This window comes from Setaria italica, chromosome III (assembly GCF_000263155.2).
Source record: "Setaria italica strain Yugu1 chromosome III, Setaria_italica_v2.0, whole genome shotgun sequence".
NCBI classification, from domain to species: domain Eukaryota; kingdom Viridiplantae; phylum Streptophyta; class Magnoliopsida; order Poales; family Poaceae; genus Setaria; species Setaria italica.
In genome coordinates this window covers 9,392,356-9,418,290 of record NC_028452.1, presented here as the reverse complement: position 1 = coordinate 9,418,290, position 25,935 = coordinate 9,392,356, and the positions used below count along the sequence as shown (strand labels likewise).

The 25,935-nt window shown below is 44.1% G+C and overlaps 5 protein-coding genes across 5 annotated transcripts; 1 reads left to right on the top strand and 4 right to left on the bottom strand.

Annotated features, from left to right (window-relative positions):
* Nucleotides 1-1,206: 1,206 nt before the first annotated feature.
* LOC101772794 (probable calcium-binding protein CML14) lies at nt 1,207-2,077 on the bottom strand. The gene has a single exon (XM_004961073.2). It carries the CDS (start codon nt 1,942-1,944, stop codon nt 1,393-1,395), a length of 552 nt encoding a protein of 183 aa, XP_004961130.1. The 5' UTR covers nt 1,945-2,077; the 3' UTR covers nt 1,207-1,392.
* A 1,541-nt stretch (nt 2,078-3,618) lies between these two features.
* On the bottom strand, nt 3,619-7,716 carry LOC101772387 (serine/threonine-protein kinase HT1). The gene is made up of 6 exons (XM_004961072.4): nt 7,074-7,716; nt 5,842-5,963; nt 4,798-4,994; nt 4,511-4,685; nt 4,142-4,276; nt 3,619-4,046 (listed from the first exon to the last, which is right to left on the bottom strand). The coding sequence occupies exons 1-6, from the start codon at nt 7,408-7,410 to the stop codon at nt 3,837-3,839; spliced, it is 1,176 nt and encodes a 391-aa protein (XP_004961129.1). The 5' UTR covers nt 7,411-7,716; the 3' UTR covers nt 3,619-3,836.
* Nucleotides 7,717-9,639: 1,923 nt separating this feature from the next.
* Nucleotides 9,640-15,694, bottom strand: LOC101771589. The gene is made up of 14 exons (XM_004961070.2): nt 15,420-15,694; nt 14,842-14,986; nt 14,122-14,189; nt 13,988-14,041; nt 13,803-13,886; nt 13,530-13,615; nt 13,197-13,277; nt 12,523-12,653; nt 11,769-11,810; nt 11,428-11,504; nt 11,263-11,350; nt 10,726-10,807; nt 10,205-10,277; nt 9,640-10,102 (listed from the first exon to the last, which is right to left on the bottom strand). Exons 1-14 carry the CDS (start codon nt 15,509-15,511, stop codon nt 9,934-9,936), a joined length of 1,272 nt encoding a protein of 423 aa, XP_004961127.1. The 5' UTR covers nt 15,512-15,694; the 3' UTR covers nt 9,640-9,933.
* A 226-nt stretch (nt 15,695-15,920) lies between these two features.
* Nucleotides 15,921-17,962, top strand: LOC101771985 (putative F-box/FBD/LRR-repeat protein At5g44950). The gene has a single exon (XM_004961071.2). The coding sequence runs from the start codon at nt 15,995-15,997 to the stop codon at nt 17,552-17,554; it is 1,560 nt and encodes a 519-aa protein (XP_004961128.1). The 5' UTR covers nt 15,921-15,994; the 3' UTR covers nt 17,555-17,962.
* Nucleotides 17,963-18,682: 720 nt separating this feature from the next.
* On the bottom strand, nt 18,683-25,489 carry LOC101784163. The gene is made up of 14 exons (XM_004963514.1): nt 25,377-25,489; nt 24,799-24,937; nt 24,099-24,163; nt 23,962-24,015; nt 23,770-23,850; nt 23,458-23,543; nt 23,268-23,348; nt 21,478-21,608; nt 20,945-20,986; nt 20,182-20,258; nt 20,020-20,104; nt 19,438-19,519; nt 18,927-18,999; nt 18,683-18,833 (listed from the first exon to the last, which is right to left on the bottom strand). Exons 1-14 carry the CDS (start codon nt 25,487-25,489, stop codon nt 18,683-18,685), a joined length of 1,260 nt encoding a protein of 419 aa, XP_004963571.1.
* Between the last annotated feature and the right edge of the window lie 446 nt (nt 25,490-25,935).

The following is a 25,935-nucleotide window of genomic DNA, read 5'->3' as shown; positions in this document are numbered from 1 at the left end:
GCCCTGGGCCTAATCCGAATGCCTTGGCCATTCAGTAGGATTAGAACCATGGCTGAGAGGGAGAAGACGGGGGAAGGGGGTGGGGATTAATTAGCGCGCTTACGCGATGATGAGATTGAGCTGGTTGGGGCTGGTGAAGTTGCCGACGCAGGAGTGGCTGACGCTGGTTGGCTTGTTACTGAATGGCAGGGTTACTGACGAAACTGAATGGCCATCCTCATTCAGACATTGGTGATCCTGACAAAGGCTGCCGCGGAGTCATGTGGGTTGGGTCGCCGCCGTGCGGGAGGAGATGCAGTGGGCACCTGCGGCCCGCGAAAGACATTCCCGCCCTCCGCGCGAGCTCAAGCCGCGGCTGCTCGCTCGTCTCGGGTCCTCGGCTGCCGCCGGCGAAGCGAGCGCCTCTGGTCTATGCTGAGAGGAATGGGCCGGAGCACTTGTGCTAGCGTTTGAGAGGGTGATCACGGAGCTTCCGATTCCTGGGGCTAAGCCAGACCAAAAGAGCACCGGGTCTGCAAAAAGGGACGAGGTTATAATGAACCATTAACACTAGATGCTGTGATTTGCCACTGATTTTTTCGGAATTCGTCGGGGTCAGCCGACCCCAATAACTAGCCTGAGCTCCGCGGCGGCGGAGGGCCATGAAGACAGACGGAGGGCCATTTGTAACTTCTCTATTGCGGGAGGCGGAGAAGAACCGGATTGCAGTAACGTTGGTCGGCGATGGCGAAGTTTGCTGGGTGCTCCTTTCAAGAATTATACGTCAATTACCTTAGTACTCTGGGCTGCCCTTTCAGGGGGTTTGGATGTAATATGCTATCAATAAAGTCCAACCCTTTTTTTTTAAAAAAAAAGCTGGCTTTGCGCGTGCGCCGCTGTCGGCGACCACGTCGAACGGCGACGGGCGCGACAAAACCGAAGCGGTGGCGTGCGGCGCCTCCGCGTCTGCGCGAAAACGTTCCACGGTTTGGAGGGGACAGCTCGATTCCAATCCACGGGTTGTTATGATGAGCGCCGGCGGCCGGCGCGTTGCTCCGCCACCATGTCACGGTCGGTGCACGGCACATGCTTTGGATGGGCTTGCTGTGCGGCAGCGAGAAAAGCGGATCTCGCGATCACGTTTCTCGGTGCCACGAGCACGACAGGACAATCTTAATCCACGACAAAAATAAAACATTTCGAGAGATCGAAGCAGCAGTGAACAAATTTGTCAAAAATATGTACACATTTCGTTCGTTCATGTTAACAGCCATCATCATCCATGAGTTACATCGCTGATCTTGTCATCCTAGCTAGATCGAGTTGAGCAGAGCATCCTAAGAATGGAGATAACTACTAATCAACGGCGGGCGGACGGGCGGGCGGCGGCATGGAGTTGGTTGGTGAGAAAGATCAGGCGACGCCGAGGAAGTCGAGCGCGGACTTGGCCATGACGGCGGCGAACTCCTGGAAGCTGATGACGCCGTCGCCGTCCGCGTCGGCGTCGCGCATCATCCGCGTGAGCTCCTCGAAGGTGAGCGGCTGTCCCAGGCGCGCCATGGATCTCGCCAGCTCGGCGGCGGAGATGTAGCCATTGCCGTCGCGGTCGAAGGCGCGGAACACCTCCAGCAGCTGGTCCTGGTCCACGAGGTGCGTCTGCGTGGTGAGCAGCGGCGCGATGGCCGCCGCCAGCTCCTCGAACTCCACGGCGCCGTTGCCGTCGGCGTCCATCCCCGCCAGCAGCGCGCGCACCTCCTCCCCTGTCGGGCGCAGGCCCAGCGACCGCAGCAGCGCCGCCAGCTCCAGCTGCGTCAGGCTGCCGTCGCCGTCCATGTCGAACCGCCGGAAGATCTCGCGGAGCTGCTTCAGCTGGCTGCCCCGCAGCACCGCGTGATGCGGCGGCTGCTGCTGCTGCTTCGTCGCCGGAACGGAGGCCGCCGCCGCCGCCGGTGCTGACCTTGTCATCCCTGGTATGTGGTAGCTGGCTGCTGGAATCTTTGGGGTTCGTGCAGGTGGATGAGGAGGAGGAGATGGTGACCGAGAGCGAGAGGGCTGACCGGGTTATTTATGGAGGCCGGGCGAATCTACCGGGAAGACGCGTCGCGTTGGGTGTGGCGTATGGGTTGCCTTGCCTGGAGACAGTGGGGAGGAGGGCTGCAGCGACTGACCGAGGGCCGGGTCGCCGGGTCGGTGCGTGCATGGGTGGATGGAGGGAAACTCCCCGGTGGGTGCGCGTCAAGAGTGGTTTGGGCCTTTGGGGCTCTGTTTTCTTTTGGTTGCAACTGAGAGGCGTCAAGTTAGCTGCGACTTTGCTGTATCCTCCGAGTACAATTTCAGCCGGTGGCATGGAAGGGAACTTTGAAATTTTAATGGCACCGAGAGGATTGGAAGTTTTTTCAATGGCACGCAATGAATTGTCTCAAGTTTTAAACAAGATTTATCTGCTCAGTTCAAAAGAACCCCCCCCCCCCCCCCCATATATATATACTAAATGCGTCATATATAATTTCATTGTTACAGTTATTCAGCACGGTTCAGTCTACCCAACCACGGTCCATTTCTATACCATACCGTGTGACAACATTGCTGAAGTGTCCAAAGACGATTCATCTTTGACCTCTGTTTGGGACAAAAGGATGGTCCACGGCCAATCCTAAATTCATTTTTTATAAAAAAAATCCTGAATTCAATTTTCTAAACCATTCCTGAATTCAGTTGTTACACTGTCTGGCTGCGCACCAGCTAGACTAGGAAGATGCAAAAAAAGCTCATCAGTCCATGCCTGAAGGACGCTGGTAATGATATTCTGAAAGAAGCGGGACTGCGGTTGGCATCAGCAGCTGCTCTCCATTAATTAACAATAGAAGTGGCTCGTCACTCATCAGGATGTGATCGGTCATGCACTATCATTTCCTGCAGAATAATTGGACGTGTTCGTACTGGAATATTTCAGAGTTATCTGCTCATGCTGCCTCGTCAACCGAATGCAAGCCACGATGATTGTTGCAGAATGGTGTACTCCTTTGAGAATTAGAAGCAGGAAGCACATCCGTTTGGATGTTGATGTGTATTTCCTTTCTGTTCAGCTGGATGCAGGCATGTCTCTGTTTGCTAAACTGAAGGACCTTCATGTCGTCAGTATTTATTTTCGTTATACAGCAAGTTCATATGTAGTTTAAAAGGTACAAAGCATACTTGCCTAGCACTGCTCTGTGGAAACACGGCCATCATGCGTATGACCTTAGATTTGATCCTGGAAGCGGCAGGCATCAGCCCTATCATGACTTGATGTTTCTGCATATTCTATGTTGGTCAACTGATTGGTGGGTGGGGTGTAAGTGTTTTCTTCGTTTCTCTACAACTTTTCTTATTTTTATTTTGCGAGAATATATGCCTATGGTGAACAAATCAGTCCTTAATTCATGCAAGTTAGTCCCCATAATTTTGCAAATGTTGCAACTTTACTTTCTTTTTTTTCCAGTGAAAAGGATGAAAACAGCTGGGTCAACAGTTCTTTTTCCAAATGCAGCCAATTATCCCGACATGGATTCACACTGTTCGTCAACAACCCTCCGTTGAGGGTTCCTTCCAAGCTGCTACTGTTTTCTTTTTTTCTCCGATCATGCAGAAATATTTGCATCAGGAAACATAGACGAGCGAGCCGGTTCTTTCATTCATTGATAAACAGAGTTACAGATGGGATGGACGGAGAATTTACATACGAAGGGCTTCTCAGACAAGGGATCACAAGCACACTAGCTCCATTAACCAGTTTGCTTCCCAGAAAACAAATGCAATCGACATACACAGGATCTAGGGGTCAATCTTCAGACCACAGCTCCAGAAAAGCCCGTCAATCACGGACCTCTGTACTGACGGAAGCACGAAAGGCATCCTGGTCTCTGATCAACGGGAATCATGCCTCCACCCTTTGATGTGTCAATCGCCTCCATCATAGACACAACCTCGGCCATCTCAGGTCGCTTGTCGGGGTTCGCATCCCAGCAACGCTTCATCACATTTGCTAAAGAACTTGGACAGCAGCGCGGTATCTCAGGCCTCAAGTTCTGTTCACCAAGTGATGTTGTATTATCCACTTGTTCAGAATTCAGCAGCTAAATGTAAGCAGGAAATACACAAGCTAGGAGCAGATTGTTTTCACCTGTCGAACAACAGCAGACGTGACCTCTGAGAAGCTCAAATCTGGATATGGCATGTCACAGCAGTATATCTCCCATAAACAAATTCCAAAGCTATAGACATCACATTTCCTGTTATAAGGATTACCATTAAGAACCTGCACGTCAGATGCCAATGTTAAGGCACATACTAACATGCAAGACATCGGATGCCAATATAAGGTACATACTAATATGCAAGTAGGCATAAACAAGGGGTGTGCTTTCTTTGTCCGACAGACATACAACTACTTGATGCAATAATGGTGTTTTTATTAGTTTATTATGCTATCATGGAATCAAAAGAGCAACTCTGAGGAAAACATGAATAGTAGTTGCTCGAGAAAAGATACCTCAGGTGCCATGTAACCAAGTGTTCCGGTTTCACCGGTCATATCACTGGGATTAGAAGCTTCAAGGCGAGCAACACCAAAATCAGCAATTTTCACAGTTCTTGTTTTGTCAAGAAGCATATTTTCAGTCTTCACATCACGGTGCACAATCTTCTTTGAGTGAAGATAGCTTAACCTAATGAATACTTAAAGCTCAATATTCAACCAAATCAACGGCTGAAGGGTAAAAGAAAGCAAAAATATATAATTTAGAAGAAAGAAAGAGGAGAATTCAGTAGAACACTTACCCTCGAGCAAGGTCGAGAGCAATTTGGACAACAACCTTAAAAGCTAACTTCCTCCTCCTGTTCTTTATCAGAAATGATTTTAGTGCACCTCCAGCAAGATACTCCACAACAACACAGCAGATATTAGTTGGCATGCCGATGTGCCCATTTTCTGTCTGAATATTCAGATCCCTTGCACCCATTATAGCTCCTATAAACTGGACAGGAATATTCAAGATGTTGTTACACTAACTGATAAATAAACATATAACTGAAGAAACATGAATCTTGACAAATTAATTCTGTGCCCCCAGTCCCCACTCATCCCGTATCTCTACTACTAGTACTATCATATACCCGGCTAAAATCTGCATTTTCAAAGTTTCATTCGAAGTACTTCAAAAAAAGTTTTTTATCCCAAAAAGAGTTTTGCTTCATGTTTATCATGACTACAGAAATAGTAATCATGGATGTATAATCGCACAACCTGCAGGAAGCTGCTAGTTTGATTTACTAAACTACGGTTCAGTCATGGATGTATAATCGCTTCATGTTTATCATGACTACAGAAATAGTAATCATGGATGTATAATCGCACAACCTGCAGGAAGCTGCTAGTTTGACTTACTAAACTACAGTTCAGTCATGGATGAACGGTTACTAAATTACTCATGCAAAAAAAGGTATGGCAAACTGTTTTGACCCTGCAATGAGAAAGTCAATATGTTGTTTTGCTTATATATTTCAAGGAGAAACGGAGGAAATAAGGTTGCTACCATAACATTATTGATTCCTTCATTCAATATCTAGTTAAGGATGTTACATCGATAAGACAGAAAACTAAATGTATCGATGCAATGAACTAATTAGGCAATCAAGACAAATAAGACAAGTAATGCCAGTAACTTGTGATATGACACTTAAGACCCCATTTCAAATTATCACTACCTCTTCTAGTATCGCCGAATATGGACTAAATAGATGCATGCCAATGTTATAACAGCAGCACATGTAAAACTCATAGTATGAAAGAAATAAATAATGCCTTGTTTAACCAAACAGTACCTTAGTTACATTTGGATGGTCAAGCTTATGCCAAACAGAGACCTCTTGTGAAAATGCTGCTCTTAGTGCTGCAATATCTTGTTCTGACCTATGACCATCCTCACCCCAATCAAGTAATTTCACTGGAAAACAACGCACGTCAAAATCTATAATCGAAAAGGAAGCAGTTTTAAGTTGTAACAAAAAACTTCTACATCATCTTAATGAAGAACCACCTAGTTCCTACTTGGTTGGATCTCATTAACAATAATTTCTACATGAACAACAAATTGGCAACCTACAACAAAAACACAGACTTGGTACAATCAGCCAATCCCATGGTTCAGGAGCAGCAGGACTGAATTTGAGAATTACAGGCGATAGGTGTATGAATCTCCAAAAAGGTACTTTGTATTGTGCTATCCATGCCACAGATTGTGTCCTGATACCCAAGCCACAGTTGACTATATATATATTAGATATCAATGTTTTCTTTTCAAATTGACTGTAGATACTCACTATTCCCCTATCAAGGATAAAAGGATAACATCATCTAGCATATTCTTTTTGTATCAAATTGTGACAAAAAAACTGATTGCCAATTATGGAACTGCAACCCATGCCAAGATAGGAGAAATGAGTGACTGCTTTCTGACAAGCGTGGGGGCAAACTGTCATCCAGTAACAGGACATGCAATCTATAAAAGCAGAACAACTCAGATCGCTCAACATGTACAGTGATATACTATGCAAGTAGGATGAATCAACAAAGAAAGTTATTTTTTTATTATCCTTTTGCCATATCAAAATCTGGTGAGAAAATCAAGATTGCATTTGGTCCTACTGAAAAGTGGTATCTTTAGCTCTTTGCCTTTGTGGAACTCCCCAAAGGCCAAAGCAACTTTGCATCCAACAACTGCCGCATTTCCCTTCCCTTTGGTCTCCAAACACGACCAACGATCACAAGAATCACGACTAACTGATGGTCCCGATTCACATGAGTGACCAAAAGCCGCCCTATCCAACTGACGTCACGGGGAGAGCAGAGCAGAGCACCACGGGAAAGCCCCCCAAAAAGCAGCGGCGTCAACTCCCGCAATTTGCCAAAAGAGGCAACAAAAAGGAGGCGCTTCGGGTAAGCAAACAGCGACCAGCTGTTGCCCGGCGCCGGCCCCAATCGGCGCCGCATTGGCAGCTCGGCACGGCGATTCCCTGTGGGCACGCGCGGTTAGTGAGTGTGGCTTGCACGGTACCTGCGACGTCGTGGCCGTCGTAGATGCCGCGGTGGACGGTGCCGAAGGTGCCGCGGGCGATGACGCCCTTGACGACGAGCTTGGCGGGGTCGATCTCCCAGTCCTCCCTCCGGGGGCGAAGGGAGTGCTGCCTCCCGGCGGCGCCGCCGCGCTGGTTGGCGCCGGCGGAGGCCTCCTCCTTGCGCTTCTCCATGGTCCATGCGCGGCTGAGGTGGCGCTCCAGCTGCTCGTCCAGGCTCTTGAGGTCGATCTGGTCCGCCCGGACGAACCCGCCGTCCTCTCCTCCAACAACTCCTCCCCCGCCGCCGCCGCCGCCGCCGCCAGCCCCCTCCTTCATCGCGCGCCGCTTCGCCTGATCGCCCCCTCACGACTAGAGCGTGCGGTTTGGTGTGGTGGACTGGTGGCGTGTGGTGTGGTGGCTGCCGCGGTTAGGCTAGCGATGAGGTGGCTAGGTAGGAGGAGGCGGAGGGGGAAGAAGGGTGGCGGCGAGGCGTGGTAGCGGCAGGCATGTGAGCTCAGCACATGGGCTGCCTGCTTGCCGAGTGCCGAGGCAAGCGGAAGCGGACGGGTGGGCTCGCCGGGCGGGGCCCAGCGTGGGCTGGGTTTTTTTCTGTGGAGTTTTTACGCTGGGAAATGCCGTGGGCTGCGCTCGCCGGAGCGGCTCGAGTGAGGAGGTGGGGACTGGGGGAGGCCGGCGTACGGCACGGGCTAGATGTAGTAGTAGATGGTAGGGGAGCCTAGGAGGAGGTAATCAGTAATCACCGATGGGACACGATCCTGTTCTGCTTCTACCCCTTGTGTGTACAAATGTACTACCACGTGGTTTGGCGAAAGAATATTCAGTAAAACTGTAAAACCTTTTATCTCTATTCAGTTCGTAGGATATTCGGATAGCAGGGCTTTAACCCTGCCACATCGGATGCTAATTAGGAGGACTAAACATGAACTATTTACAAAATTAATGGCAGAACCCCTAAGCTAAATCGCGAGACGAATCTATTAAGCCTAATTAATCTATCATTAGCGAACGGTTACTGTAGCACCATATTATCAAATTATAGACTAATTAGGCTTAATAGATTCATCTCGCGATTTAGCCTAGGGGTTGTGCAATTAGTTTCGTAATTAGCCTATATTTAATACTCCTAATTAGTATCAAACATCTGATGGGACAGGGGTTAAAGTTTAGCATCGTCTCCCAACAACCCCCTCGATAAAAAAAATCTGCAACCTTTGAATACAGATATAAGCAGAGATGTCTTTTATATGTACAAAGGTACCTTTCATTCCTTTTTAAAAGATGAATTACTTTTCAACCAAGCTTCTATTCTCCATTTACTATCAGTACTAAGACATACAGTACTAAGACGTATCTACGGAATGATATCCACTACGGAGGACATCAAAAGCCATTGACATATGGACCCGCTCCCCCACCTGGTCCATACATCAGCGACTCTCACAGCGCTCAGCGTTATTGTAGAGGATTTGTGCTGCCTCATGTACCTTGAAAGACAAGCTAACGGTCAAATTATCAGCCATGCGTGCTGAATCACAAGATCAATCAAGATAATAACAGCCTAGTCTCGGCCTCGATCCATTTCACACTTTTGCCGGATGGCCCTGGGAACCAAAGATTTCCGCTGGCTCCCCCCGCTCACGGGTTCGCGAACTGTTGTGGATAACGTTTCCGCTGGCTCTCCTTTTCGTCGCTTGGCATCCACATCCGATAGTGTTTTTTCTTCGCCTACGTGATCGCTGCGCAGTAAAGACACTCTCGAATTATTAGTGTCAAGTGCCAACAACTCCCTCCATTTTAAATTATAGATTGTTTTAATTTTTCGAGATGCAGTTTTAATTTTTCGAGATACATAGATATTATTATATGTTTAGATATAAGGTATATCTAGTTTATTCTCGATCGGTCCACACGTGTTTGTCGCCATCGAGAAATTGCGCGGCGCTTAGGCTGCGTCCGTTCGTGACGTGGACCGTTGTTTAGCGGTGAAGGGTGGAAGGAACTGGCCGCACGGCCAGCGCGACGCCGTGCTTTGAGTTCCGCTGCTTGACTTGCTTGACTTCTGCGGCATTTGTTTTGGAATCCCTGTCACTTCGAGACCGACACGTAGGTGCTGTGGGCGTCACTGGTCCCTGGTATCGAAGAGATAAACAGCTTTGTTATACTTGCGTATATCCAGGTGATTGCTTTGGGGTTCGACTTCGACATGCTTAGGTCCCGTCTTGTCGTGCTAATTAGGAGTATTAAATATAGATTATTTATAAAATTAATTGCATAAATGAAGACTAATTCGCGAGACAAATCTATTAAGCCTAATTAGTTCATGATTTGACCACATAATGCTACAGTAAATATATGCTAATTATGGATTAATTAGGTTTAATAAATTTGTCTTGCGAATTAGCCACGGCTTAATAAACTTTTATAATTAGTTCACGTTTAGTCATTCTAATTCTAATTGGTATCCAACCATCACCCCTTTACCCGATTTGGGATTGAAGTTTATCGCATTGATGTGACAGTGACATCGACAGCAAAATCATCAACTGGATGGCAATCTGATGATATCTGGATAATGATTTTACGACGGGATGGGTAATTGATATAATGCAAGGCACAAGCGTCGGATTCTTCTCGTGTTTCAAAAAGTCATGCAGCTATCATGACGAAATCAGCTCATAAAACAATGTTACGCTCTCCTAGTCAAAAGTGGATTGCCTTCGCTCTATGGAAATGGAATTCCATCTGATAGCATAGCTTGTCGAGGATAAAGACGGGTACGACTTTGCTGATCTTGTCTGAAAAAGCTCCTAGCGAAAGATGACCAGAAGCAGCCTACAGTTAGAATATCTTTCCGATAGGCTTCAACTCTGTTGGTAAATGATCATAGTTGCCCGAATCAATCTGCGTCTGGAACATGGGCCGCTTGCCATACTCGCGCAACACACCTGGTGCTAAGTGCTCCTTGCTTGGTGTCAGCATAACATAGTTTGGATCAGCTCGTTGGTAACTGCATTTCATCGATATTCATGAGCAAAGTGTACTCAGAACACTGCTAAAGTTACTAATAGTAAAAGAACACGGTATGATCACAGAACATAAACAACAGAACCTGGCTTGTCTAAGATCCTCAACTCGAAGGCCAAATCCATACGATGTTGTGCCCTTTGAATGATCATTCACAGCTGTAAACAGAAAAAGGGAGTAAATGAAAAAGCACCGATACAAGAGTGATGGTTCATAAATTGCACAACCCCAGCATTAGATTTAGTTCATGTTCTGTAAGGTTTTTCTACTTCACTGGAGTACAAAAAACAAATTTGAAATTTGTGTAAGCCATAATCAACTACCATATAACAGTAACCGAATAAAGCAATGTTTTCCATACTACATATATGAAGTTTGTACTGCTCATTGTGCTCAGATCAAATTCAATTTAGAGCTGGGTAAGTTATGCATGAAACTTCAAGTTCTCAATGCAGAGTACAAAACAGTAGACACTAGGATGATATCATCGGCTCATCAATCATGCAGCAAAATTAATCAAAGAAACTGAAAAGAACTCATCATAGGTCTGGGTGTAAATGGATCTTCTTGCTATGCAAAAGATACAGAACACAGAGGCCTACAAACCTGTGACACTAAATGTAAACGATGGTCTCCACCATGATTTGAATGCCAGAGCTACAGAAGACTTGGAAGGACCAAGCTTTCCCTGTCAAGAATAATGAACATCAAAAAACAAATGAAGTAATACAGCATCTAAAGATTAGGGTGTGCACAATGCATTCCCAACTTTAGTACCCTAGTCTATTGGCTGGATTCGAAGACTTCCAACTTTGCATATTTATCGCACCTCAAAGATTTCCAAAATACCAAAAAGGTGAAGGAATGGCATACATGGTAAAAAGGTAAGCTACACCTAGTTTATTGGCTGGATTTGAATTTTGGAAGATACAGAAACTTCTTAAATTGTTAAGTTGAGCTGTGCACAGGCTGCAGCATGAGGTGAGTGCATTACTTGTCTATAGACTGGGTTTGATTTTAGGATGATACAGAAATTTCTTAAATTATTAAAATGAGATATGCACATGGTGAAGTGCAAGGTTCAAGGTGGGAATGCACTGCTCGTCCTCTCTAAGAACCTAACTGATAAGTAAATCTACTTACCTTCAGTAGAAAGTTTTTGTTAGCTTGCCAGCTTGCAGCCAACTGAAACAAGGAGCTGCCATTCTCAGTCGCTTTGTCTTTATCAACCCTGCAAAAAATACGAAAATGTAGTTAGTCTCTTGGGTTGATGCGAAACAAAGCGATGTCCCTTCATGAAAGGCTTACCTGGCAGCCAACTCAAGTCCAAAATCGATGTAGTTTGTAATGCCAACAACCTGATCATCTTCAAAAGGATTTTTTACCTGGCAGACACAAGCCACACATACAACAAATCTCAAATTTGAAAACTCCAGGGGGGTGGATGCCAGTCTATAGTCCCTTCTAAAAAGGAGTATGATGGGCATAGAGACTATCTTGATAACATGGTTTGGTTTAAATATTAACCAATGGCATGGAACAACAACCAAGTGACATGTTCAGCTTAATGAATCTCAACGATAGTTACAGTGTAATGAGAAATGACAGGAACTCTTTGTGAATATAAAATGAAAGAGAACTGCCCTTACCCTTCTTTGAACAACCAGGTGCTGATAGAATGATGCGGTCAGCTGCACATTAAGGAAACAAAAATGTCACTGCAAATAAGATTAAAAATTTGATGAAGCAAGCACTAGTTAGATAAAGAATTTTATTTAGCTAGCATCATTGGCAACTGCTTAACTATGTCAGTGTTGTAATTTCCAAATGTTTTGGCCCATAAATAACCAATAGTTTCTACACAAAGAATGAAAAGAACACATCTCCATCCAGCTTGTTTCTTGAGGATTCTTTGGCACCTAGGTCAAAATCTACAAATTTTACAAATAAGCATATAGCGATCAAGTAACAACTTTTTAAGTGCCCTCTGCTTGAGAATGCTAGTTCAACCATAACCACCTTGTGCATACAGATTAGCGGGATGTAAGAGCAAGAAGAGATATAACGTGTTTGAACCTTTATTCTCGAGATTTTGGAATATATTTCACATGGAAGTACTCATGTATACATATATTATTGTGCATAAAGTATAAACTCAAAGTTACAACAATATGTCGAAAATAGAAAAAACATTTTCTAATGCAACAATAACGTTCTTATATAAATCACCAACATGAGTATATAGCTACTTAGCAAATTTGTATCTTAATCCATGCACAAGATATCCGTCACTCCATCAGAGACAGAAAATAGTTTATACCCTTATCAAAAGATCATAGCAATTGCAAGCTTATAATGTGTCCGAAGCTTTCTTACTGAAAAACACGTATAACTAAAGCAAACCTGTGTGCTTCTGGCAAGCTCCAGGGAGAAAATGAACGAAGGGCTGAGCGGGCTAGTTGAGCCAACTCCATAACTGATTGCACAGTTCCAGTTCTCCAATTCTGTAAATGGCATAGGATTTTTGCTGCCGCCTATTTGCAGAATGGACAGGATAGAGAACAAGAATTAGCAGGAAAAATAAAAGGCTCAAAGCATCAACCGATAACTAAATATCTACATGTATTTATCTGATAGCAGGAAAGGCAGAAGATTGCCAGGGAAAGCATATGACTATTGTATGAGTCGTAGCAAGGACAACATTTCAACAAAATATTGAATTCAACAATGACGACGAAAACAACAACAACAAAGGTTTTTAGCCCCAAGCAAGTTGGGGTAGGCTATTTTTAAAATGTTGGGAAGTAAAAAGAAACAGAAATTGCAAATAATTTCAAAGTGTTATAAATCTTTACAGTTCAATGCCAACTTTCTTGGGAATAAAAGGCATTCTTATTTTTGTTGTTGCAGGTCAATAACAAAAGAAAGCTACAGCTTACAAACAACAATATACCCACAACACGCATGTATAGTCTTTTTGGTGGTGAATACGACAAAGAAAACGCGGAAATGAACTTTTAAGAGTCATGTCCAGTTAAACAAGAGAACTTTAAACCATTTAGATAGGTAACACTCACTAATTGGCTTGTACTGTACTCCTGCAGTTAAGCTCCCTTTTCTCCCTACCAACCATGCACCAAAGGGTACCTCACTTGATACTGCAAATGAAAGAATTATCCTCATTACATGTTGTAACTGAATATAGGAATATTATTAGGAAACAATGCAAGCCATTAAATTGATTCAACTAAGGAGATGCGTCCACTTGTTCAATAACATCATACTTAATCACAATTCAATAAACAACAACAACAACAAAGACATCTAATCCCAAGCAAGTTGGGGGTAGGCAAGCCACCAACATAAAAATAGAAAAGGGAAGAGGTATTTAGAAGTAGATAGATATATACAAGGAATTGGCACAAAGGATGCCCCAACTGATAAATTCTCTGAACCATATCTTACACCCATGACCCCATAATCTTCTGAACGCACCCTGCAAAAAAGATGAACATAACTCCCTCAGTCCAATCATTTCTAATAATATTTAACAGAAATAAACAAAATAATATCTTAACATTGGACATGAAAAAAGAATCATCAACAAAAAACATAAAGGTTTCTGGAAAGCTATCTAACATCATGGTGCATTATTTGCAAATGGGACAAGATATACAGTCTACCTGTTTCCCATCAGCAAAGGTAATGTTCCAAAGGCACCAATACGATAATTTGGATCATACGCACATGACCTCAGCTGCAGCAAGCTGCACAAAAAGGAGGATTGGCGGACAACATTATCTATGTGTTTTCACAATAAGAATGCTGACAAACGCTATTATAGTCCATTGAGCAAGAAAATGCTTACGGATTTGAAGTTGACACAAGAAGATCCACAAAGGTATGGGGATCATCCAGTTCTCTAAAAAATAAGTGAGGTGTTTTTGTTAGTATAACAGAGGTTGGACGAATATGAAGAATTTAGAGGTTATAGATATGTACTTCTGCCAGCGAAATAGAGCATCTCCTTTTACTTCCGTTCCACTATTTTGATCAGCAGCAGCAGACACCTAGTGAAATTGTGGTAGGAAAAAGCTTTTTGTGAAGTAAATAAATCTTTAAAAAATGAATGAGATTGGAACAAAATCTCCTCAGTTTCCAATTGCAGCAGCTATAACCATTCTACGAAACTGCAAGCACATCGGTGGCTTTATGAACATGTGATTGCACTAAAGGCTCCAGCACAAGGTTGTAAGAAACAAAGGGCATAGTAACTCAGCAAATATATATGTTAAGACCCCAGTTCATATCACTAAAGAACATCCACACAAGATTATTTTAACATAACTGAAACAGCAGAACACCAATAGAGTGTCCTTTCCAGAATAAAATGTTGGTTTTCAAGACATCTTTCATATGCAGACCGAAGACAGTAGGCCATCAGGCGTTCTAATAATCATGCCATGCTAATGACAACTAGAGATATGAAAAGATGATTCATTGAAAGAAAAATGTATGAAAAGAGGAAAAAAAATACCACCAGCTTGAATCTATAATAAAGTTTTTGAAGTAAACATATATAATAAAGTAAAGCTGATAGTAGGGATCAGTAGGTGATCCACTGAACATTGATTATATCATGTTTAGACAGGTAATGTGCTATCGGAAGGGTACAGAAACACAAGGTGTAGCTGAAATGACAGGTAATGTTTGACAGGATACAGTAGCAATCAAATCAACATGAGGATCTTCCAGCGGCTTCAACATGATCCTTGAGGTCATATTCCCAGCTTGATCGAAGTAGTCCTCAAACAGATTGTGAAGTGAGAGTTTCCCAAACATTAGCTCATATGCCGGCACCGCCATCCTGAAATGTTCAAGACCAGCACTGCTTCAGTAAAGCAAAATGAAGGGTCAAAGCTGATATAAGCGCAATGTAGCGATATTTCATCCTCCCAGGGTGACTAAAATAAGTTATGCAGTAAAAGGCATATGTCAGAGAAGTGCGTGCTCCAAGGATAAGCTACCAGAATTGAGATATACAACCGTACAGCCAACTGATGTTAAGGATCTGACGCATTTCATAATTCTATAGTCCCATTTCACTCTATCCGAGCGACCAAGCACAATTTCTCAACAATCATGATTAACCACGACGATTCAACCGTTTAGTCTAACAAATATGCAGAGCGTATGTCTACCGGCTGCACCATCAATCGAGAGGTTTTGTGCAAAGCGTGGTTACCAATTGGTTCCCTGCTTCTGACATAATCGAGAGGGGGAGGAGGGAGGCGACGAACCTGGTGCGGGCGGCGAGGGGAGGGTAGTCGAAGAGCGGCGGCACCAGCACCATCGGCGGCGGCGGCTCCGCCTTGCTGAAGAATATCCCCATCTCGTCCTGTGCTCACGGATTCTACGGCGGTGCCGCGGCGCCTCTCGCTCTCTTCCTCCTCCTACTTCCTCGCACTCTAAAGCGAATTTCCCTTTCTCGGCGGCGGCGGCAAAATTCCGATGCAACCGTTCCAGGGCGGCGCGGGGCGGGGAGGGCTTTTGGTGAAAACGGTAATACTCTCTAGTTCAAAGGGCTCCACTGTAAACATGTTGTGAACTGCCCGGCCTGCCGCTCTTGTACTGATCCAACCGCTAAACCCCGATCCTACGGCCGATTGAGCAAGGGGATTTGGGGTCATCGATCAGGCTTCTTCCGGTCTCCCCACTAGTGAGTGAGCGCTCGCCCAATTCCCAATTAATTCATCGATCAGGCTTCTTCCACAATTAATTCCCACTAGTCAGACGCACAAGTGAGAGCTCCGCTCCCGTCTTCCCTCCCGAAAGCCAAAACCCTAACCCTCGCCGCCCGCCGCCCGGCACCGCCATGGACGACGCTGGCGAAGAAGGCGCCGGCTTCACCACGTACGCTCAAGTCGAGGAGTACTTCAACTCCCTGGCCCTGGACGGCCCGTCCGCGCAGGAGCGTATCGACTGCATCGTCCCCATGCTCGTCTCCCTCCTCCCCCCGCCGTACGTCCCCGCCCCAGAGGTCGAGTCCGACTCCGACGACGAGCGATTCTCCCTCACCTCCTCCGACTCCGAGGCCTCCGACGCCGGGGCGGATCACTACGCGTTCGCGGCGGCGCCGGGCGACGGCGAGGACCGCATCAGCCGCCTCCCGGACACGCTCCTCGCCGACATCATCCACCGCCTCCCCACCAAGGACGCCGGGCGCACCGCCGCGCTCTCCACGCACTGGCGCCGCGTGTGGGCCGGGACCCCGCTCCTCGTCGACGACGCCCACCTCCTCGGCGCCGGCGGGACCTCCGACGTCCCCGTCGTGCGCGCCCTCTCGCGCTGCGTGGCCGCGCACCCCGGCCCCGTCCGCGGCGTGCGCGTCACCCGCGTCTCCTTCTACGCGCACGAGTACGCGCTCCGGCGCCTGGTCGCGGACCTCGCCGGCAAGGACGTCCAGGACCTCATCCTCTTCAACCGCCCGTGGCCGCTCGACATGCCGCTCCCCGATGACATCCTCCGCTGCGCCTCCCTCGACCGCCTCTACCTCGGCGTGTGGCACTTCCCCAAGACGGCCGCAGCGCACCCGCCCGCGTTCCCTGACCTCCGCGAGCTCGGTCTCTTCCACAGCCTCGTCCCCAACCAAGAACTCGAGGCCCTGCTCGCCCACTGCCCCAAGCTGGAGGTCCTCTCCCTCGTCATGTCGTACAACGATCCGTCACGTCTCCGCCTCGCCTCTGACAGCCTCAAGATCGCGGTGGACTGGATGTCGTCCTTCAACGAGGTCGTCGTGGAAGACGCCCCAAGCCTCGAGCGCCTGCTCTTCGAGAGCATTGGCAATAGGAGGCCTGTCAAGATTGTTGATGCACCGAGGCTGGAGGTGCTCGGGGCACTCGACCTTGACCTCCACACGCTCGAGATCGGTGGCACTGTCATCAAGGCTGGGATTAACGTGAGTGCTAGCAACATGGTACCAAGCTTGAAGATACTGGCTGTGAAGGTTCAGTTTGCCTGCAACAGGGAGGCCAAGATGCTGCCGACTTTGCTCAAGTGCTTTCCTCGCCTGGAGACGCTTCACATCATGCCCGTTCCATCCGATTCACCAGACAGCGTACATGACTTGAGGTTCTGGGAGCACCGGGGTCCTTGTGAGTGCCTGGAATCGCATCTGGAGACTGTCATTGTCCATGGGGTGTCCCTGTCGGAGGGTCATGGGGTTGGGTTTATCCGGTACATCATGAGAGATGGCAAGGCACTCAAGACCGTGGCCTTTGTTTGCAGCGATGAGAAGGTGAGGGGCTTCAGAGAGTCAGCTGAAGGTGGAAGTGGTGAAGTTGCTATATGTATGGTCGCCCCACGCTGGAGCTTCCGAGCTGCCATTGATTCGTCACTGGACGACCCCTTCTATGCGGTGTGGGCTCAGGCATGAGGATGCTGGTGCTGGTGTGTTACTATCACACATTTTAGAGATGGAGTTTGCAGTGCTTAGGATATGGTGGTTGCATTCTGGTTCTTGAGGAGTATTGGTATGGGGAGAAACTTGCACATGAAGATCTGTAAGCCAGTTTCACTATTAGAATCTGATTTGTGTTTTTCTGGAGAGGAATAGGATTCTGGGTTATGTTTGTACTTCTTTTCTGCATGTTATTTGGCCCCTCTATTTTAGTCTGGTAAAGTACTCGGATTTGCGGAATCAGGCTGGAACTTCTACTTGTCAGTCTGTTTTGTCATCTGTTTGTCTTCTGCAGCTGCATGTTGTGGCTATGTTAAGTACTCAGATGCGTTTAATCTATCTGAAACTTCGACATGTAATCATCATCAGTCTGTTAAGTTTCCAGTTGCCATATACTATTTTTTTCAGCATTTATGTCTGTTAAGTGCATACTCAATTATGCGTAAAATCACTGCATAAAACTTCTGGAACTTGCAAATATTATCAGTCTGTTAAGTTCTTAGTCACATCTATCATACCACCTATCTGTTCTGATGGAAACAAAAATGAAATGCTGGCATCGACAACAAAATCATCAACTGATGGCTGTATCTTCCAGTTCTTACAGATTGACAGCATGCTGGTAAATCATTGTAACGCCATTGTAACTGTGCAATCAGAAAAAAAAATTGACTGTCAAATATGTTGTGACTTGACATTTCCAGCGTAGCATCATTATTCTAGTCCATTTCACAACAACATTTCTTCCGCTCGGAAATGCTGCTAGATATATATTCCTGTAACTTGGTAATTAATAAGAATACAACGGTTACAAGACTAGCCATGTGTTACATAAATCATCAGCCTAAGCAACATGAGGAAATCAGACGAGAAATCAATCAAATGCAGGCTCTATAACAAGAGATCTGATTATAGCATTTCCAGTGGAAACCAATCCTGTTCCATTTTACATCAAACTTTTGCTACTAAATATATTCTTCTCGGTTTATCCCTAACACAAAAGAAAGAGTGCTATAATTTACAGGCTTTTGTAGCTCTAGCAACTCGCAGAAAAACTAAACTACTCTGACAACCAGATGACCAACTACCAAAGGCAACCCAGAGTTACATTATTCTGTCAATAGGCCTCAAATCTGTTGGTAAATGATCATAGCTGCCTGAACGCGCCTGGAACACGGGTCGCTCCCCAGCTCCTTGCGATGAGTGTTCCATATTTGGTGTCAACATGATGTAGTTTGGATCAGCTCTTTGGTAACTGCATGTTGTTGACATTCATGACCAATGAGTTATCAGTACACAACATTGCTAATAAAACTAACAATCCAACTTCAGAAGATAAATACAGAACCTGGGTTGTCTGAGATCCTCCGTTCGAATGCCAAATCCAAATGATGTTGTACCCTTTGAATGATCATTCACAGCTGCAAACAGAAAAGGACAATGTCAATGCGGCCAGCGAATGAGAGTCCTGTTAAGTGAACAATTCATAGGTTGCAACCACACCACAATTAGAATTACTTTCATGTTCGATATGGATTTTCTACTTGACTTGTCTAAAGTACAATTTAAAAACTGGAACAAATAATAACTGGAGCAAAATATATGAAGCTTAGTGCTTTGATTAAAGTTTTGTGTGGCTGAATAAGAACATATGCACAAAACTTCTAGTTGTCATGCAATTTTTTTTAAAAAAAATGTACAAACTTGGAAGATACTGTTGCTGACAAAACATAAAGTAAACCTGAATAAAGAAACTAAAGAGAACCCTTTGCTAAAGCAGTATGCATAGATGTGGGTGTATATGGATTTTCTTGTGTGAAAAAAATAAAAGGATGCAAAGTCTTGCATAGCTTGCATACCTGTGATACTAAATGTAAACGATGGTCTCCACCATGATTTGAGTGCCAGAACTACGGAAGACTTGGAAGGACCAAGCTTTCCCTATATGTAAATAAAGAGCAATGAACATTACAAGAAACGAAGTAATATGTTAACCTAGATAACACTGTGCAAAATACATTCCTGCCTTTTTTTTCCCACCTAATGGCTTCTGAAACTCTAAAAAAGGAGTGAAGGGGTGGCATACCGGGTGGTAAAATATAAAGCTGGTCTATGGAGTTAATATAGAAAAAAAGAAAATTATATATAGGCTTTTTTCCCTTGGACGACGCAGTAGAGCTGCGTGTCATTTCATTAAAAAGGAGGGAGGGGGAACAACGGGAGGCTAATAGACCTACTCCCAAACACACCCAAGCACAGATGCTACACACACACTAGACAATCGTATATAGGCTGATTTTGATTCTAGAATATTGTCAAATAAAAAGAGATCTTAAATTCTTAAGGTAAAGCATGCACATGGTGCAGCGTGAAGTGGGAATGCATTGTATGCCCTCTTAATAGACTAGTCGTGAAGGCCTAAATGGATAGATTTACTTAACCTTCAATAGGAAGTTCTTATTAACTTGCCAACTTGCAGCTAACTGAAACAAGGAATTGTCATTCTCTGGTTTATCTTTATCAATCCTGAAACAGTATGAAAAATGGCGTTAGTGGGTAGTATTTATGTAAACCAGAGTAACATTCCTTTACTTGAGGCTTACCTTCCAGTAAACTCAAGTCCAAAATCAATGTAGTTCGTAATTTCAACAACCTCCTTATCTTCTGAAGGGTTTTTTACCTAGTTTATATAAGCAACACATACGGTTAAAATTTTCTCAAATTTCAAAACTTGGATGGCGGTTCATATTCAAAAAATATCCACCTGAGTGCACAACCAGGAAAACAAGTAAGCAAATATACCTTCTGGTATTGAGTTCAAAATAATGAGTTTTAATAATAAATATCTTGGTGGCACAGATATTTTTTAACAGAACAATTTACAATGGAATGGAATACCAACCAGGTATTGTCGTCTGTTTCAGTTGTGGTGGAGTTCAAATTAATGTACCGGTAGATATATCTGATGTTATTCTCCTCAAGCTAAGCTCGCTTGGGTTGTCCACTCACCAGCTGGTGGGGCATTAGTTCATTAGTGTGCCCATTGTGTAATCTATGAAAATATACTGGGCTGCTGGCAACAACAGGTTACCAATATGAAATTTATAACTTTTCCTCTATTTCATATAAAGACATGTGGCTCTGCATCATCTCGATAACAGAAAAAAAGAACTGGTCGAACCTAACATGACAATGACGTGGTACAAAATGCACTACAATAGTAATGATTTTTAATTAATATGACAAATCTATAACTCTGATGAATCCAGACTTGACGTTTTGCATACTAATATACTATATATATAGAAGATATTCCACCTTTTCTCCCTGAATATCAAAAATTCTTTGAAAAGAGAGAACCCTTACCCCTCTCTGAACAACCATGTGTTGATAGAATGATGTTGTTAGCTGCGCATCAATTAAAATAAAATGTTATTGCAGATAAGATTAAATATTTCAGGGAGGCAACACTAGTTGTCTATAAACTTTTTCTTTATCCAAGACCATCAATGACTAATTAATTTGTGCAAATGTTGTGCTTCCTGATATTTTGCCTAAATAGATGGCTTCTTTAAAGAATTATTTTCCTATAGGCTATAGCTACCCAAACGAAAGGAAAACATAACGATCAGAATTGTAATTTCATGACATGGTTTGATGTGAATAGTATTATAGAGCTATATTATAATTCATGTCTTAATTTAATTAACCAGATATCAATCATTCCATCCGAGGCAGTAATTTCTCTATAACCTTGTCTAAAGATCCTCGCAATTGCAAGCAGTTTTAAATATATGATGTTTAGGGCAAGCTAATTAGCTCCGAAACGTCTATATTTTTAAAAGTAATAAACTAGGTGAAGCTTGTTAATAAAAAACAAAAGTATAAATAGAGCAAACCTGTTTACTTCTGGCAAGCTCTAGGGTAAAAGTGGATAAAGGGCTGAGCGGGCTAGTTGACCCGACACTGTAACTGATTGCACAATTCCAGTTCTCCGGATCTGTAAATGGCATAGTATTTTTGTTTCCACCTGTTACAGGATAGACAGAATGGAGTATTACAGCTAGTAGCAAAAGTAGAATCCCACAAAGTTTTTTAATTAATAAAAAAGACCACAGGAAAAGCAAATATCTGTTGTGCAAGTAACTGCACAGATGATATTTCAGGAAAATATCTTTTTTTTTAAAAACTATAATTTAGAAGCATTTTCACTCCTTGTCTCAATAGCACAAGAAAGCTGCTGCTTAGAGATCTTAATAAAACTTTGCCCACAGGCTCAATTAGTTATTGCGGTGGCCTTTCTAAAGAACTTGATTGTTTCAATTTTTAATGCTGTAACTAGTTGAGAGCTTCTTTTGTGGAGCTATAACAGCAAAACCCTGATATTAAGTAGATGTTCCACAGCACAGCAACAGCAAACTGTTCCATAGCGGTGAATAAGATTGTGCATATGCAAAGTTTCTCAAAGCGAAATTTAAAGGGAAAGCCACAGCCAGCTACACAGTAAACTTCAGACCTAAGTAAAAGAAAATACGAAAAACTTTTCAAGATGGTTTCAGTGCCAACTATTTACTGCTCTCTTTCAATCAGAACCCAAAATTAATATGAGATTGTACAATCCTCCACCTCCATGCTCTAATGGAGCTATTATTCAAATAGTGTACCACATAAATCATCAACAGTTTCAGCCTCTAGATTAACCAACACAGATGGGGAACCTAAGGAATATTCACAGCAAGTTGTTCAATATTCTGTTATCTACAAAAGCTTCAGAGTTTTAGGGCTGATGACACCGCATCCATTTCTTAAGGAACTTTTTAGTTATGATATAGAGGTCCAAACATCAATACTGAATTCAAAAGAATGCTATAGCATGAGGAATAAAATTAAGTCATAGCCAGTTTGTTATATTCAATTTTCTATTATTCTACTTATGCTTTAGCATCTTTCTGCTGCAATTAACATAAAGGTCTCTGTCCCTACTACACAATGAACTTGGAAGGTCAGAAGAATGATGTAGCATGTGGAATGTGAAAACAAGTTATCCGCCTTAATGCATATATCCGCCTAAAACGGCAGAACACCTCCTTGCGCGATGCACCTACACTCAGCAGGTGTGGTTGGCCGTCAGCCAAATAATCGGCATTCCGGACGTCCCATCGGCTCTGAATGATTCTCTGATGGAATGGTGGATACAGAAGCGAAGCAGACTCGACGCCATCAGGACAAGAGGCCTCGATTCAACGTTCATGTTGGTCTCTTGGAAGATTTGGAAGGAAAGGAACGATCGAGTCTTTGCAAGGGCGACGGACAAAACCCCAGCGCAGCTAACCGGGCGATAACTGAAGAAGCCCTTCTCTGGTGTGCAGCAGGGGCGCGTTGCCTCGCAGCTCTCGGGTGGCATGTTGCTGCTACCAGCTAGGAGACTATTCTCCAGGATTTTCTTTCCTAGGGTGCTCTTGTAATAACATGTAACGGGAATCTCGAATTTTGTATCCGTGTGCGTGCGCCCGGTTGGCCCGCGTTGTAAAAAACGTTTTCATTCTCTTCTTAATGGAATGATACGCAGCTCTCCTACGTATTCTAGAAAAAAAATAAAAAAAGAAGCTTGGATATTCTGTGTCTAACAACCTCAAATTTTAAGAGAATTGAGAACGCAACTATTATGACAATATAAGTTAACACTCACTAAGAGGCTTGTATTGAACTCCTGCACTTAAATTCCCTTTTCTGCCAACCAACCATGCTCCATACGGCACCACACCGGATACTGCAAAAGGAAGTATGCAAAGCCATTAAATTGGCTTGAAATTAAAGAGGGTATACCATCTTTAATCATGATTGAATAAATTATAAGATAATTGTAAACAGATGCATACAAGGAAATGGCACAAAAGATGCACCAAGTGATATACTCTCTGAACCATATCTTAAACCCACGACTCCAGACTCTTCTGAGCGCACCCTGCAAAAATGATGAACTAACTCCCTCATTCTCATTATTTCTAAAATTAACAGGAAGCAACAAAAGATAATATTCCTCATTATTTCTAAGATTAATAGAAAGCAACAAAAAAGATAATATTTTCCATGGGATTTGGAGAAAGAAATCCGATAAAAGTAAAATCAACGATAAGCTAACAAACAGCTCCACGCATGATTTGCATGTGGAAACAAGATATGCAGTCTACCTGTTTCCCATTAGTTGTAATGTTCCAAATGCACCAATACCATACTCAGGATAGTACGCAGATGACCGCAGCTGCCACATACTGCATAAACAGGAGATTGACCAAAACGGTATTGTCTATACGATCTCTGTAATAGAGAATGTATCTGCTGATAAGTGATAAATGATATAGTTCTAGCAAGAAAATGCATACGGATTTGAAGTCGACACAAGAAGGTTCACAAAGGTATGGGGGTCATCTGATTCTCTGAAAAAAATCAGTGTGTTTATGTTAGAGTACAACAAAAGTTTCAAACATACTAAGAGTTTTGGGAAATATGGAATGCACACTTTTGCCAGTGGAATAAAGCATCCCCCTTTACGTTTCCACATTTTTTATCAGCTGCTGCAGACACCTGACGAAATTAAGGTTGGCAAAAAGATATTTATTTAATACCCTTGAAGATAAATCATATTGGAATCAATCCTCCTATAGTTTTTTTTATTGAAGGAACTGGCGCAAGAGTGTGCCTATTTCATTAATAGAGAAGGATTAAATCTCCTTGTATTAAACAAATATATAATACAAAAGACAAAAGTTAGGAGTTTCAGTGGGTTTAGGAGTTTAGGGACATATGATTGCAAAGTCACCATTTCAAAGTATTTCTAGCAAAAAGGTTTATATGGACCTATGGGTATAATTCCAATGAATATCCATGTAAACACTATAGTTCAGGTTAACATGCAACATCCAAAAAGCTGAAATAACAAGCTCAGGAAACAGAGAGAAAGTGTCTTTTTCTACAAGATGCCAGTTTTGTATAAAGAGGGTGCCAGACTGCCAGTAGGCCACTAGATGTTCCAACCATGCATGCTAATGACAAGTAAAGAATGAAATGATGATTATTTGAAACAAATACATGAAAAGGGACAAGAGATGTTAGTAACATAAACAGCAATGATAAGAAACATACACCGAGGCTATCAACCATTGGCAGGAACCGTGCAATTGAGAAATACTTAACAGAAACACAAACAACAGCAAGGATACTGTAGCAATCAAATCAGCATGAGGGTCTGCCTTCAGCATGATCCTTGACGTCATATTCCCAGATTGATCGAAGTAGTCCTCGAACAGGTTCTGCAGCGAGAGCTTTCCAAACATTACTTCATATGCTGGCACCGACATCCTGCATGTTCACAAATCACAACCAAGACCACCTCAGTACAGCATGACAAAGGATCACAGGTTAGAATATTGTAGAGATATCTGTCGTCCTACCAGGAGAGCAATTAGAAGGTAGAATATCATGATAAGAGGGTTGAGAGAAAAAAAAAGTAGTTTTGCTCTTCTCGGAGACGTGCTATCAGGACAAACTACCAGAACAGAGAAGTACAGCTGTACAACCAACCGGAGTTAAGGATATGTCTAACTTCTCGATCCACGGATGGTTTTCACAATAGAAGTGAGCGATCAAGCGCAATTGCTTAGCAGGTACAATTAATCACGGTGGCTTAAAGCCGCTAATTAGGGCGGAAACCTCTGGAGCCTAGTAGCCCACTCCGTCGTTACGGAAGCGCATTATGTTGTAGCGGGTGCAGAGGAGAGGAGGGTGTCGCGCGATCGACCTGGTGCGCGCGGCGATGGGAGGGTAGTCGAAGAGCGGCGGCACCAGCACCATACTCTCCTTCGGCGGCGGCCGCTCCTTCCGCGGCTGCGCCTGTCCTGTAGCTTTTCCCATCCCGACCTCGGCTTGCCAACGAAGCGGTGAGCGGCGACCTCTTCCCTGGCGTGCGGGCTTGTGTTCTGAAGTTCCGATGCGATGAGGCGATGGGGATTGTTCGCGGCGACTGGGAGGGTTTAACGCTGGCGCCTTCTTCTTGGGGGAGGGTTTAACGCTGGCGCCTTCTTCTTGGGGGAGGGTTCAAGGTTAGCGAGCCGGTAATTGCAAGCTAATCTGGGGGCTCTCCTGTAAAAAATGTTGTGAACAGGTCTCCAGAAGCGCGAGGCCTTGTGAAATGCTGAGGTCTCCGTGCCCTCGAAGATTTGAACCGCTAATGGTCGAAGATTGGAACGGAATTTTTAGCGATTATGGCGACCTATTTTTGGGTGGGCCTCAATGAGTGATCCAAAGGCCTTCCCGTAAACAGCCCAGCCAATATCAGGAATCAGGGCCCACTGTTGCAA

Bases quoted from the DNA above. Each gene is read 5' to 3' on its own strand.
- LOC101784163 (XM_004963514.1), bottom strand. From the start codon at position 25,489: ATGGGAAAAGCTACAGGACAGGCGCAGCCGCGGAAGGAGCGGCCGCCG. The intron at 24,938-25,376 runs GTCGATCGCGCG...GTGAACATGCAG, and splicing joins CCCATCGCCGCGCGCACCAG to GATGTCGGTGCCAGCATATG. The intron at 20,259-20,944 runs GTAAGGGTTCTC...TATATAAACTAG, and splicing joins ACATGGTTGTTCAGAGAGGG to GTAAAAAACCCTTCAGAAGA.
- LOC101772794 (XM_004961073.2), bottom strand. From the start codon at position 1,944: ATGACAAGGTCAGCACCGGCGGCGGCGGCGGCCTCCGTTCCGGCGACG.
- LOC101771589 (XM_004961070.2), bottom strand. From the start codon at position 15,511: ATGGGGATATTCTTCAGCAAGGCGGAGCCGCCGCCGCCGATGGTGCTG. The intron at 13,616-13,802 runs GTAGACTGTATA...TCTTTTTTGCAG, and splicing joins CCTTTGCTGATGGGAAACAG to GGTGCGTTCAGAAGATTATG. The intron at 10,278-10,725 runs GTTTGTAGGCCT...TTCTGTTTACAG, and splicing joins GTTTACATTTAGTGTCACAG to CTGTGAATGATCATTCAAAG.
- LOC101771985 (XM_004961071.2), top strand. From the start codon at position 15,995: ATGGACGACGCTGGCGAAGAAGGCGCCGGCTTCACCACGTACGCTCAA.
- LOC101772387 (XM_004961072.4), bottom strand. From the start codon at position 7,410: ATGAAGGAGGGGGCTGGCGGCGGCGGCGGCGGCGGCGGGGGAGGAGTT. The intron at 5,964-7,073 runs GTACCGTGCAAG...GTTGTTTTCCAG, and splicing joins CGACGGCCACGACGTCGCAG to TGAAATTACTTGATTGGGGT. The intron at 4,686-4,797 runs GTAAGTGTTCTA...AGTATTCATTAG, and splicing joins GCTCTCGACCTTGCTCGAGG to GTTAAGCTATCTTCACTCAA.